This window comes from Enhydra lutris, unplaced genomic scaffold (assembly GCF_002288905.1).
Source record: "Enhydra lutris kenyoni isolate GAN:26980312 unplaced genomic scaffold, ASM228890v2 scaffoldscaffold12, whole genome shotgun sequence".
In the NCBI taxonomy this organism is placed as follows: domain Eukaryota; kingdom Metazoa; phylum Chordata; class Mammalia; order Carnivora; family Mustelidae; genus Enhydra; species Enhydra lutris.
In genome coordinates this window covers 24,487,793-24,502,291 of record NW_019154096.1, presented here as the reverse complement: position 1 = coordinate 24,502,291, position 14,499 = coordinate 24,487,793, and the positions used below count along the sequence as shown (strand labels likewise).

The following is a 14,499-nucleotide window of genomic DNA, read 5'->3' as shown; positions in this document are numbered from 1 at the left end:
TTCCTGAACAAGTTTTTAGTGGACATATGTTTTTAATCCTCTTGGATACAGATACCTAGGCGTGGAGCTGCTGAGTCATATGGGGACTCTCATGTTTAACCTTTTCAGGAATGGCCAAACTCTTTTCCAGAGCAGCTGCACCATTTTACAGTCCTGCCGCTGGCCATCAGTGTTCTAATTTCTCAACTTTCTTGCCCACTTGTTACCTTTTTTTTTTTTTTCATTATAGCCTTTCTAGTTCTTTATGTATTCTGGATACTAGACCTTTATAAGATACATGATTTACCTATATCTTCTCATACTTTGTAGATTGTCCTTTAATTTTCTTAATGAAAGCACTCAAGTTTTCCATTTTTGTGTAATTTATCAATTTTCTTCTGTTTCTTGTACTTTTGGTATCGTATCTAAGAAACCATTACCTCTAGTCCAAGGTCATAAAGATTTACACTTATGTTTCTTTCTAAGAGTTTTATAAATTTAGCTCTTACATTTAGGCCCTTGATCTGTTTTATATTGATTTTTGTATATGGTATGAAGTAGGAGGCCAGCATCATTCTTTTGGATATGGAGATCTGTTTGTCCCAGCACCATTGTTGAAGACTGTTCTTTCCCCCATTGAATTGTGTTGGGATTATTACTGAGAATCAGTTGGCCATAAATGTATGGGTTAGTGCTATAATCTGATTGTCTGAGTCCTTTTTGAAAAAGAAATGTTTATATCTTGTAACTCTATCTTGTTTTCATGACTTTTTTTATATTAATCTTGTCTCTAGTTAATGATCGAACCCATTTTCATTATTGAATTGGTCTTCTCTTGCCTGTCTGAAATGGGTCTCACTGGACTAAAATCAAGGTGTCAGCAGGATTGTGCTCCTTCTGGAGGCTCCAAGGAAAAATATTTTTCCTTGCATTTTCTAGCCTCTGAAGGCTGCCCATATTCCTTGATTCACATCCCCTCTTCAAGGTCAGCAACTGCAAGGCAAGTCTTTATCATCCTCTTCCCTGACGGACTCTTCTGCCTTCCTCTGCCACATAAAGACCTTTAAGATTAAGCCCAGCCAGATATCCCAGGATTATCTCCCAGTTTCCAGATCAGCTGATTAGCAACCTTAATTCCACCTGCAGCCTTCATTTCCTCTTCCCATGTAACAGGACATATTTACAGGTTCTGGGAATTAGAATGGGGACATCTTTGGGGACAGTCTTCTGTTCACCACAAATGGTGACACTGTAATGGTGGATATATGATAGTATGCATTTGTCAAAACCTGTAGAATTTTATAGTAGCAGAATGATGCCACACCCCTTCCAAAGTCATCTACCTCCTGATCCCCTGAATAGGTTACTTTACATGGCAGATGCACTTTCAGATGTGATTAAGGTTAGGTCCTTGAGATGGGGAGAGTATCCTGGATTATCCAGATGGGCCTCATTTAATCCCATGAGTCCTCGAAAGTAGAGAACCTTTCTCAGCTATAGCCACAAAGAGATGTGACAGCAGAAGAGTCAGTCAGAAAGAGAAATGAATAGAGACTTTTTGTTTCACATTGCCCTGTATTGTTAAAATTTTGTAGAGTGAGAATGCATTCATTCTGTTTGTTTACCCCTTGACAGTGATTCTTGTGATCATTGTGTCCATTTTCCCATATGCTATTAACATAAGAGCACAGGCGCTAAGTGGCATGCTCTGGCCACAGTTAGGGAAGCCACACCTATCATTATGTCAGCGGCATTTTGCTAGGGTATCATTTCCCTGCAGTAGAGGCTCTTAGAACCCTGAAAACTTTGTCTGGGTAGCTGGCCCCATGGTGCAGGTAGTATGCAGCTTTCCCGCAATGTCAACCCGAGACAGTGTCTGTTTGCCATCCGTTACTGGAGTTTCTAGATGGATAGAAGTCTCAACTAGCCACAACGTTGGGAGAGATACACACAGAGCCATGGGAGAGGATTGCAGCAACTAGGTGGGACACATGGATCCTCTTTGTCATTGTGGGGCCCACAGTAGCCAGATCGCCATGTGAGCCTGCGGTTCTCTGCAGCCTACAACACCAATACTGACTGGCTGATTAGGACAGCCAAACCCAAGAGGGAACGACAGCACAGGGTGCTGTCTCTGGTAGGATCTTGATGTGGCATTAGGAGGCAGACAACTGTTGTAGCTCTGCAGACCACTGGCAGCATGCAAAGTGAGAACAAAAGTTGACTAGCTTTTCTTCCTACCTTTTCTTTCTGGGGCTGATGTTCAGGGTTTCCCAGTCTGGATCCAGTGTACTTTTCAAGGTCTGGTTCAGGGTCAGAGAGTTAGTCAGCTCCTACAGGTTTCTAGGCTGTGGTATAATACAAGAATATATTTGGTCTTTGTCTCCAGTTCCTGGCAAAGAACTTCCTGGAATTTCCTGGGTGTTTCCTAGTCTGTTTTGTTATTCATAATAAGTCCTTTTCTTCAAACCCGAGTTTATGCTAATTAGGTGACTTAGGTGGGGCCCCTAGCTAACCTCAGACTGGACTGGTCACCGAAAGACTGAGTGATTAGAGGGCCCGACTGTTCAGTCCCACCCACGGGCCTCTGGGGCCAAGAGGAGAGATAACAGAATGCATGAGGAGAGATAACAGAATGCATGATATTCTTTAACTGCACAGATTATAAACTGGACTTAAGCAAAGTTATTTTATAAAATTTAAATGTGCTTCTCTTGTTGAATGTACTCTTCCTTCCAGTAATACTTTTCTTGGTTGATTTTTTTTTAGCCCTTTTTTCTTCTGTTTGCTTGCATTGAACAGCCGTTTGGTCATTTAAAGTTGACCTTGAGGACATTGAGGCTAGGCATTGTTGATGGCTATACAGAAACCTTGAAAAGTTTAAAAAAATTTTAAATTTTAAATTGTAAAATTTTTTAAAGAAATTTTTGAAAGGATTTTATATATTTATTTATTTAGAGAGGGCACACACGACAGCCAGCGTGAGTGGGGGTATGGGCAGAGGAAAATCTCAAGCAGACTCCCTTGCTGAGTGCAGAAGCCCTACTAGGGGCTGGGATCCTATGACCCTAAGACCATGACTTGACCCTAAGACCATGACTTGAGCCAAAGGCAGACGCTGAGCTGACTGCTTCTCCCTCCCCCTCTGCCTGCCACTCCCCATGCTTGCACTCTCTCGCTCTCTCTGTCAAATAAATAAATAAAATCTTAAAAAAAAAAAAAATCAGACACTTAACTGACTGAGCCACCCAAGTGTCCTGAAACGTTTTTTTTTTAAACAGGATAGTTTCCTGTTGGTCAGAACTAGAGCATTGTGATGTAGAATGCCTATCCTATACAGCGATAAGTCTAGTCTCATTTATGTCACCCATCAATGGATTTTAGTATAATCCATTTTTCTTGTCTCTGGTAATTGGGGTGTGTACCTCTGAATATAGTCCCAGGCTGTCTTTTTTGGTATCTCTTGCCTTTCTCACAGAAGTTACCTAACCTTGCCAAACTCTTTCATTATGTAGCCCCCAGTCATATCTTCCTCCTCACCTCTAATAGAAATTATTATTGTATTGATTGTTTCCTTAATACTTAAAGTCATAGAGGATTTCCTTTTCATGTGTATGTGCTCTCTTTTCAACAAGGTGGTTAGCTCTGTTATCTTTTACTTTGATATCCATTCCATAGCTCTCTCAAAGTGCATACTTGAGATTTTTATTGCATAAATAATTACCTGTGCATCTTACAATCTACTTATTCTCTTCTTAGATATAAATGATGTCAAGCGGCTGAAACCTGGCTACCTGGAAGCTACTGTGGACTGGTTCAGAAGGTACAAGGTTCCTGATGGAAAACCAGAGAACCAGTTTGCTTTCAATGCAGAATTCAAAGATAAGGTAATGCATCATTTAGAAGCGTAGCTTTAAGCCTGTTTGTATTGAGACTATATTAGTCTCAATATTAGTTTTTTTTAAAAATTTAACTATATTATTACCATTTAAAGACTATACGGTCATAAAACAAATGTTTAAAGACATTGGTAAGACAGCCTTGACATTAATTTATCCATTTAAATGTTTTCTCCTGCTTTTGACACAGGGAGGTGAATTCAGAAAAGACAAAGTTATCAGTCTTTGGGGAAATGTTGATAATAAGGAAAGAACACTTATCTGTCACTGTAATGCATTCTCTTCCAATTATAGGATTTTGCAATTGATATTATTAAAAGCACTCATGACCATTGGAGAGCATTAGTGACGAAGAAAACCGATGGAAAGGGAATCAGTTGGTAAGCAGTAATTCTTCTCTGCATGTTTCTTTTTTTTTTTTTTTTAAGATTTTATTTATTTATTTGACAGAGAGAGATCACAAGTAGGCAGAAAGACAGGCAGAGAGAGAGGAAGGGAAGCAGGCTCCCTGCTGAGCAGAGAGCCCCATGTGGGACTCGATCCCAGGACCCTGAGATCATGACCTGAGCTGAAGGCAGTGGCTTAACCCACTGAGCCACCCAAGCGCCCATCTTCTCTGCATGTTTAACAAAAAAAACAGACCAGTTTGCTCCAGAGATTTTAATGACACAAACATACTGTATCATTGCATTCCCTTAGAAAAGAGAGAACTAGTTTGTCAGTCCATGCTAAAGGGAGTGGGAAGGTAGATATATAAGCAACTGAAAAGTATTCCTAAGATACCCTCTGAACAAGTACAAACTAAAACTATAAAGGGGACAGCTGAGATCAGAGCTTTGTGAGGGTAACTGGAAAGGCTTCCTAACATCAGGATGCTCAGAATGTAGCAAGTAAAATAATTTTGAGTGCAAGGGCTTTTCTCTGATATAAATATGGAAGATGCATTGCAGCTAAACCAGTATCTACCCTGCACACAAAATTTGTTACTGCTAATAACAACTGCTAATATTTATTGACCAGTTAAATATTTGCTAAGCATGTAACAGAGATGCGGGGGGTTGCCTGGGTGGCTCATTCGGTTAAGTGGCTCACTCTGGATTTCTGCTCAGGTCAATGATCTTGAGGTGGTGAGATTGAGGCCTGCATCAGGCTCTGCACTCAGCAGGAAGTCAGAGCCTGCTTGAGATTCTGTTCCTCTCCTTCTGCCCCTCCCACTGCTTGTGTACACACTCTCTCTTTCTAAAATAAATAAATAAACAAATAAGCAAACAAACAAATCTTTTAAAAGAGAGGGGGGCACCTGGGTGGCTCAGTGGGTTAAAGCATCTGCCTTTGGCTCAGGTCATGATCCTAGGGTCCTGGGATCGAGCCCTGAATCGAGTTCTCTATTCAGCAGGGAGCCCGCTCCCCCCCTCGCCCTCCGCCCCCGCTAGCCTCTCTGCCTACTTGTGATCTCTGTCAAATAAATAAATAAAATCTTTAAAAAAAAAGAGAGAGAGAGAGAGAGAGAGATGCAGGGAAGTTAAACTTAGCCAAAGTCACCCCATGATAAGTGTTTCAGAGTTAGGACTCACATCCAAGTCTATCTGGCCTCCAAACGATGTTCAGGATCATATACTTCCTCTTGAATACTCAAAAATTTACAAGAGAATGACCACTATCACCAGTTAACTAATGTTCTTGAAATAGTAGTCAATGAAGTACTTAAGGGAAAGGATATATTTTGATCCAGGAATGTTGGAAAAGGAAGAGCAAATTGTCATAGATGATAAGATTTTATATCCAGAAAACCCTAGGGGAAAGAAGAATTTAGCAAAGTGACCAACTACAAAGTGAATATATATATTAATAGCTTTCTATACAAGTGGTAGCAGAAACCATAATGGAGGAAAAGGCCCCATATAGAATATAGTATTTAAAAAAAAAAAAACAAACCAAGGTATAAACAAGACATCTGCAGGACCCAGAAGAAGAAAGCTTTAAGACTCTTGAGGGATATAAATTTTGTTAAAAAAAGTAAACTGTGTTCATAAATAACATTCAGTTTCATTAGAAAAAAAAATTGCATGTGAAAATAGCCAGGAAAATTCTGAAAGAAAAGAAAAAAATGAGGGTAGTGGTATCATGGTGGAGTGTTAATTGCTTTTATCATGTTTAGTAATACTGTTGTCCTGAAAGTTTGATATTGAAGAAGAAGGTCCTATCACTCAGAAGTCCTTTTGGAGTTTGGTAGACCCAGAGATGTTTTAGTTTATAACAAAGTATTACGGATGAATGGTTATGGACCCACACGGGCTGTTTAGGAAGAAAACAGGCTAGATCCCTAACTGCTCCCCATACTCCTTACGCCAGAGGTGCACACCAGCAGCCACCGCCATGTTCTGGCTGTTTTGTTTTGTTTTAAGAGGTGCTGTGACCAGGCAGGTGCTGCAGGAGTGCCCTCAGAGGCAGCTCTGCACATTTTCTCATGTTTAGCCTCTCTGCACCCTTATGATAATTGGGTGTGGTCTGTAGGTACTTGAGTTTACAGCCCTTGTCTTACATCAGTATTTAATGCCAGACACATACATTTCAATGTGAAAAAATTCTAGAAAAAGTAGAAGGAATTTTTTTTTTAAGATTTTATTTATTTGAGAAAATCTTAAAAAAAATTCATTTATACTGCATGAGCAGAGGGAGGGGCAGAGGGAGAAACAGGGTCCCCCACTGAGCAGGGAAGAGGACATGGGGCCCTATTCCAGGACCCTGAGATTCTGACCTGAGCTGAAAGTGGCCCACTTAACTGACTGAGCCACCCAGGTGCCCTAAGTGAGTTTCTTTATTAGGTTATAGCAGGGAAAGCCTTTTTAAACAGAGCACAAACTTAAAATCCATACAGGAAAAGTTTACTTTTCATATGTATCAGGAGACAATTTTTCCCAGTTGCTTTTTTTTTTTAAACAAAATACAATGAAGGGCTAAATTCTTTAATACATATACAGCTTGTTCAGGTCAAAAAAGACTAGCAATTCAATAGATGGAGAAAAAGGTAGGAGAAAGAAGTTTACATAGAAGAAGGTGTACAGTCTCATAATTTAAAATGAAATTCAACAAGATAATGATATTGCCCATTACATTTGCCAAAATTAGAAAAAAATCAGATGATAGCCAGAGATACCAAGACCATACATATGTAGCTATTGAGCTCATAAATGGGTATACCTTTGTGAAGGGCACTTTGATAGGATCCAATCAAAAAGTTAAAATTGCATGTATTTCTTTACATCACCACTGCTAGGAATATATCCATAGTTCACCAAGATCCACGTATGAGGATGTTCTTTATAGTGTCATTTATAGTAGCAAAATGTTAGGGAAAAAATGTAATGGTTAAGTACATCTGTAATGGCACATTAAAAAAATATCTCTATATATTGATATGGAATGATATCTAAAATATATTAAGGGAGAAAAGCAAAGTTCCTAGTAGTGTATTTAATATGATCCTATTTATGCAAGATAAGCACCCCCCCACACACACACATACCTACACCTATACCAGCATCTATGTATTTATGTCTAAATTTTTTTTTTCCGGGATAGGGGGAGAACTAGAAATTATAATTGAGAGGAAGGCCTTCATTTTATGACTGTCTGAATTTTCTAACTATATATATGTGTATTATGTTCATTTTTTTAAATGTCAAAGTTATCTGGGCAGTAAGATTTTTTTCTGAGTATGAGAAAATCCTAACATAAAAATAATTCTCAGGGATATTCTGTTCTGTGAGTCAGGATAATGTCCTGTAAAGTGAAAACACTGTCTTTACACAAACAGGATAAAATGAGCAGTTATATATTTGTGTGAAAATGTACGATCCTAATACACTGCTTTTTATTTATTTATTTTTTAAGATTTTATTTATTTATTTGACAGACAGAGATCACAAGTAGGCAGAGAGGCAGGCAGAGAGAGAGGGAGGAAGCAGGCTCCCCACTGAGCAGAGAGCCCGATGTGGGGCTTGATCCCAGGACCCTGAGATCATGACCTGAGCTGAAGGCAGAGGCTTTAACCCACTGAGCCACCCAGGTGCCCCTAATACACTGCTTTTAAGTTCTCAATTTTTGTGGTGTCTTATTTCTATAGAAATGACCTTAATGCATGTTAAGTAACAGGTAACTGCAGATATTTTCTTTTTCATTTTAGTAGACAATTTCTGATCATACCCATGTTATATTAGTGCTATAATAATTAATATATAGGAAATTTTGAATTATGAATAAATAAAAAGAAAACCTATGTTTTAAAAAATCTCCCTTATTAGATTTTGCATAGATATTCCTATTAACATGTAGAGTGTTTTTTTTTTAACAGTGCTTGTATGAATGTATAATACTTTAAAAAATAATTAGGATTATATTACATGTATAATTTGTTTTATTATTTTTAATTTTTAAAAAATTTTAAAAAGATTTTTATTTATTTATTTGACAGAGGGAGAGATGCTTATCTCAGATGCTTCACCAGCACTGACAGGAACTGACAGGATTTTTTGCTTTTGTCTAATTTGGAAAGATATGTTTCTCATTTTAATGTGCATTTCTTAGTTATTTCAGCAAGAATTACAGGACATTCCATCTTAGATTTCTAAATTTGAACTTGTTTAGGTACTAGAATAAAATTGGCAACAAGAATAACTATACCTTGGCCAAATAAAGAGAATATTTTATATGGGTGAGAAAGCTTTCAACTAAATCAAACTTGAATTTCATTTGGTCTACCATCTTCAACTTCCAAAAAATTATTTTTCATTGGGGTATAATTGACATAACATTATGTTAGTTTCAGGTATACAGTGTAATGATTTTTGATATTTGTATATACTGCAAAACAATCACCATTAAGTCCAATTAACATCCATCACCACCCATAGTTACAGCATTTTTTTTCTTGATATGAGAACTTTCAAGATCCACTTTCCTAGCTACTTTCAAATATGCAATATGGTATTATTAACTATAGTCATCATGGTTGTATGTTACATACCCATGAGTTAGTCATAACTGAAAATTGGCACTTTTGACCCCTTCCACCCATTTGATCCACCTTCACCTCACCTCAGGTAACCACCAGTATGTTCTCTATATCCATGAACTTGATTTTTTTTTTGATGCTACATATAAGGGAGATCATAACGATATTTATCTTTTTCTGTGTAACTTATTTAATTTAGAATAATGCCCTCAGGTACCATCTTTGTTGTTACAAATGGCAAGATTTCATTTTCTTTTATGACTGAGTAATAGTCCATTTACTACATTTTCTTTGTCCATTTGCCCATTGGTGGACCTTTAGATTGTTTCCATGTCTTGCTGTAAATCAGGCTGCAGTGAACATGAGGGTGCATGGGTGTTTTCCATTTCGTGTTTTTGTTCTTCAGATAAATACTTAAAGTGGAATTGCTGGATCATAGTGTAGTTCTTTTTTTAATTTTTTGAGGACCCTTCCTACTGTTTTCTGCAGGGGCTGCTCCAATTTGCATTTCTACCAACAGTGCACAAGGGCTTCATTTTTTTTTTAATCCTACTAACATTTGTTATTTCTTGCTGATAATAGCCATTCTGACAGGTGTGAGGTGACATTTCTCTGTGGTTTTGATCTGCATCTCCCTCATGATGAGTGAAGTTGCACGCCTTTTCATGAACCTGTTGGCCATCTGGATGTCTTCTTTGGAAAATTTCCTATCCAGTCCTTTTACCCATTTTTAAATCAGGTTGTTCGTTTGCTATTGTTGTATGAATTCTTTATATTTTTTTATGTTAAACCTTTATCAGATATATGACTTGCAGGTATTTTCTCCCATTTAGTAGGTTGCCTTTTCATTTTGTTGATGGTTCCCTTTACTGTGCAGAGGTGTTTTAGTTTGATATGGTCCTACTTGTTTATTTTTCTTTTATCTTTGCCTTTTGGATAAATCCAAAAATTTATCTCCAAGACTGATGTCAAGGAGCTTACTACCTGTGTTTTCTTCTAGGAGTTTTATGATTTCAGGTCTACATTCAAGTCTCACTTATTTTGATTTAATATTTGTGTACGATGTAAGATAGAGGTCCAGTTTCACTCTTTTGCACATGGCTGTCCAGTTTTTCCAACACCGTTTATTGGAGAGACTGTCCTTTTCTCATTGTATATTCTTGGCTCCTTTATTGTAAATTAATTGAGCTTATATGAATGGGTTTTATTTCTGGGCTTTCTGTACTGTTCCTTTGATCTGTGTATCTGTTTTTATGCCAATACCATACTGTTCTGATTACTGTGGCGTGAAATCAGGAACTGTGATGCCTCCAGCTGTGCTCTTATTTCTCAAAACTGTTTTGGCTACTCAGGGTCTTTGGTGGCTCCAAACACATTTTAGGTTTGTCCTGTTTCTGTGAAAAAATGCCACTGAATTTTGTGCTGAATCTGGATTGCTTTGGGTAGTATGAATATTTTGACCACATTAATTCTTACAGTTCATGACCATGGACTGTCTTTCCACTTATTTGTGTCTTCCTCAATCTCTTTTTGTTAGAGTCTTATTGTTTTCAGTGTACACATCTTTCCCACCTCCTTGGTTAAGTCGGGGCACCTGGCTCAGTAGAGCATGCGGCTCTTGATCTCGGGGTTGTGAATTTGAGCCCCACATTGGACATGGAAATTACTTTAAAAAAGTTATTCCTAGGTATTTTATTCTTTTTGATGTAACTGTAAATGTTACTGTTTTAATTTCTTTCTGATAGTTTAGTATTAGTGTATGGAAAATCTGACAGATTTTTGTATATAGTGATTTTGTATCCTACAACTTGAGTAAACCTGAGATGCAAGTAAACCAAACTTGAATCTCTTCAGGCCTACCATTTCTATCCGTTGCTTTTTTTTTTTTTTTTTAAAGATTTTATTTATTTATTTGAAAAACAGAGATCACAGGTAGGCAGAGAGGCAGGCAGAGAGAGAGCGGGGTGGCGGGGGCGGGGTGCAGGCTCCCTGTTGAGCAGAGAGCCCGATGCGGGGCTCGATCCCATGACCCTGGGATCATGACCTGAGCTGAAGGCAGAGGCTTCAACCCACTGAGCCACCCAGGTGCCCCATCTGTTGTTTTTTGACTCTTAAGAGACAAGTTTCATTACTGTAACTCATGACTACTTCTGTTTTATTTAATAGCATGAATACTACAGTGTCTGGGAGCCCCTTCAAGTGTGACCCCGATGCTGCCAAAGCTATCGTGGATGCTGTATGTAAACGTTTTCCTTGAAAAAGAATGTACCTGGTGCTAAACAGATTAAGACGATAATTGGGAGGGAAAGTACTTCCTTCAGCAAATACTGGGAGTCCCTCCTGGCTGCATACCATTGTGTGAGGTCTTGAAATTACAAACCGTGAGTGCACACAAGTGGACTTTTGACTGAAGGGAGAAGCTGAGAAGGGTCCTAGTCAACTCTAAGTGGGCAAATAGTACACTTGTAACAATCAAAGTGATTCCAGAAGCTTCTAACCCAAATCCTGTGTACCTATTCTAAGCCCTTTTTCCAAAAGAATTAATGGGAACTTACTAGACTTGGTTATAGCAAGGACTAAGAAGGTGGTCAAGTTTCAGGCACCATGCAGGAGCAGTTCATAACCCTAGAAAAGACTTTCTTGTAGTAAACTATTCATGAAAGAAATAATTTTGGCTTTATATTATTTTTAATTATTTGATTTGGATCAACCAAAAGGCTAAACTAGATAATCTTAAATTATTTTCATTTACTATATTAAATGAGGAAAAGAAAATGAAGTCTGACTTTTTACTGCCTTGTAAGTGGGGTGTAGTACAAGGAAAAAGAATGATTTAACAATGAAGCCAGTACATTTAGATTTCTCTTTATATCTGAATCCTGACAAAGTTGAGGTGAGTAAGAAGAATTGGAAGGGGAAAACCATTGGTTAACAATCATACCTTTTCAATGAGAACACTCTGCCTACTTTTTCTGTATATGTGTATATATAAATTCATTATATATGCATCAATCCGTTATTTCAAGCAGCATTTCATTTTATTTATCCTCCTATGTTCAGTCGAAAGCTAAAGGGCCTGAATTTGTTTTTTTGGCAGTAAAGTGAACTTTGCCTTGTTCTTATGTATTATAAATTATTTTTAGAACCTAAAAATTGGGAAAGTTATCTTCTGTTCAGATTTTTTAAAATTTTTGTGTTGGTATACCTTTTTGGCTTACTTTTTTTTTTTTTTGGAATTAGACTAATACATTTTAATATTTTATTTTAGTTACCGCCACCATGCGAATCTGCCTGCACAGTACCAACAGATGGTAAGATCTATATTCTAGTAAAATTACACTAAACATTTTGTGTTTAGTGTAATTGTGTGTGGGAAAAATACATTTGTACCTACAGATATATATTACACACCACATCCACAGAGAAAGAGAAAGAAGGGAAGAAGAAACATTTTTAGAGTTCCATAATGTATGTGGGAAGAAAGATGGCTGCATTGCCACCCTTCACGCCAGCCCCCATCACAGCAGTTTCCAAACCCTGACCCGCTGTTGCCCTCTGGGTTCCGGGAGAAGGACTCGTGGATGTGGGAGCAGATGGGGCTCTGGATCCCCCTCTGGCCACCAACACAGCTTTCTCCCCCTTTACATTTAGAATTCTCTGTAAGGTGGTTCTGGTGAGAATCACATGTTTATTGATTAGGATCGAGAGTGAGAAAGCCCAGGAGTAAACACTGTGATAAATTACCTGTTTTTGCCATAGTGGAACTTCAGGTGTCAGTTTGTTTTAAGGTGATCTGTGGTAGGATACATGAAAGCAAGTATGATATTCATTGTTATATTTTGGGTGTATTTTGATTCTTTTTTACTATTTTAAATTTTGATTCTTACTAGAGATTCTGATTTGGTTTTCTTTTTCTCCAAATGCAGTGGATAAGTGGTTCCATCACCAGAAGAACTGATGACTATTCTGCCGAATACAGGCTGGGGATGCCGCACCCTTTTCATCTGGAGCCGTAGATGCAGAAGTAGCTTCTCACAGCTTCACATTCATAGAACTAATCTAACTAAAGCAAATTCTGCTGTGACCAATATATTCAGAATGTTATGCACCTAAAAGCATTTTTCATATCTCAACTAAGAGTACGTGTTTCAATATCAAAGCGGTTGTTGTAATTTAGAAGTCATTTGTGAATATGCAAGATGAATGCATGTTGGATGTATATGTTTACCATGTGTTAGAAAATAAAATTATTTTGCCAAAACTTCATTTATAATATTTTTACTTTACTCTGAAGCCTGACGTTACCAAGTGGGCATGGGTGCTGTTTGGTGTTTGTTTTCTATCAGTGATCTTATAATTCAATTTCATAATTATTAGATTAAAACTGACTTTATTTTTAGGAACCTGGGAATGAAATCCCTCATGTTTATAGTAGTCTCGATGCTATATTCTTTTTTTTTTTAATTTTTTTTTTAAAAGATTTTATTTATTTGACAGAGAGAGATCACAAGAGGTAGAGAGAGGGGGAAGCAGGCTCCCTGCTGAGCAGAGAGCCCTATGCGGGGCTCAATCCCAGGACCCTGGGATTGTGACCTGAGCTGAAGGTAGAGGCTTTAACCCACTGAGCCACCCAGGCGCCCCTCTATGCTATATTCTTACTAATTCCTAACAACCCATTGCAAAGCAGAAAGCAAAACCTTGCTCACATTTTGAAATGATATAATTACTTTCTTTACTTCTCTAATCAATGAATTAGATTCTTAAGTCATTTACATTATATTCTGAGTTATTAGTCCAAATAGCTTTGTGACTAAGGTCGTAGGTTTTGGAGCTGTACAGACCTGAATTTTCCATCCTAGCCCATCTATTTTTCTCTGTAATCTTAGGTCAGTTACCCACCACCCAACTTCAGTTCTCTCATTTGTAAATAAGATGTAACTCATGTAATGGCCTGTATTAAGCAGATTTTTTAATTTGAGATCATTGTGGATTCACACGCAATTGTAAGAAATAATACAGAGTTTCTCTATACCTTCCTGTTTCCTCCAAAGGTACAATTTTGCAAAACAATGGTATGATACGACTGACCACCAGGACTCTGGCTTTGATACGGTCCACTGATCTTACTCAGATTTTCCAGTTTTACCTGTGCTGCTTTGTGTGGTGTATTGTCCTGTACAACTAAATATCCCGTGTAAGTTCCTGCATTCTACAAGACACTCAACAGTTCTTTTTTCTTATTTTGTAAGATTTTATTTATTGGGGCGCCTGGGTGGCTCAGTCAGTGAAGCATCTGCCTTTGGCTCAGGTCATGATCTCAGGGTCCTGGGACGGAGTCCCATGTTGGGCTCCCTGCTCAGTGAGATATCTCCTTCTCCCTCTCCATCTGCCTCTCCCCCAGTTCATGCTCTCTTTCTCTCTCTCAAATAAATAAAATCTTAAAAAAAGAGCAAGAGAGCACAAGTGGGGTGTAGTACATCCTTAATCCCTGGCAATCACTAATCTGTCTTCTATTTCTACAGCTTTATCATTTCAAGAACATTATATAAATGGTACCATGCAGTGGGTAGCCTTGTGGGGCTTTTTCACTGAGCATAATTCCCTGGA

The 14,499-nt window shown here is 38.0% G+C and overlaps 1 protein-coding gene across 1 annotated transcript in view; it reads left to right on the top strand.

The window, feature by feature from the left end:
* The window catches only part of LOC111144909 (pyrophosphatase (inorganic) 1), a 34,980-nt gene extending 21,832 nt beyond the window's left edge, over positions 1 to 13,148 (top strand). The window contains exons 7-11 of the mRNA XM_022499509.1: positions 3,739 to 3,866; positions 4,173 to 4,258; positions 11,059 to 11,128; positions 12,161 to 12,203; positions 12,819 to 13,148. Coding sequence (XP_022355217.1) covers positions 3,739 to 3,866; positions 4,173 to 4,258; positions 11,059 to 11,128; positions 12,161 to 12,203; positions 12,819 to 12,850 — 359 coding nt within the window. The 3' untranslated portion in view covers positions 12,851 to 13,148. The remainder of the gene's footprint in view (positions 1 to 3,738; positions 3,867 to 4,172; positions 4,259 to 11,058; positions 11,129 to 12,160; positions 12,204 to 12,818) is intronic.
* Positions 13,149 to 14,499: the final 1,351 nt, after the last annotated feature.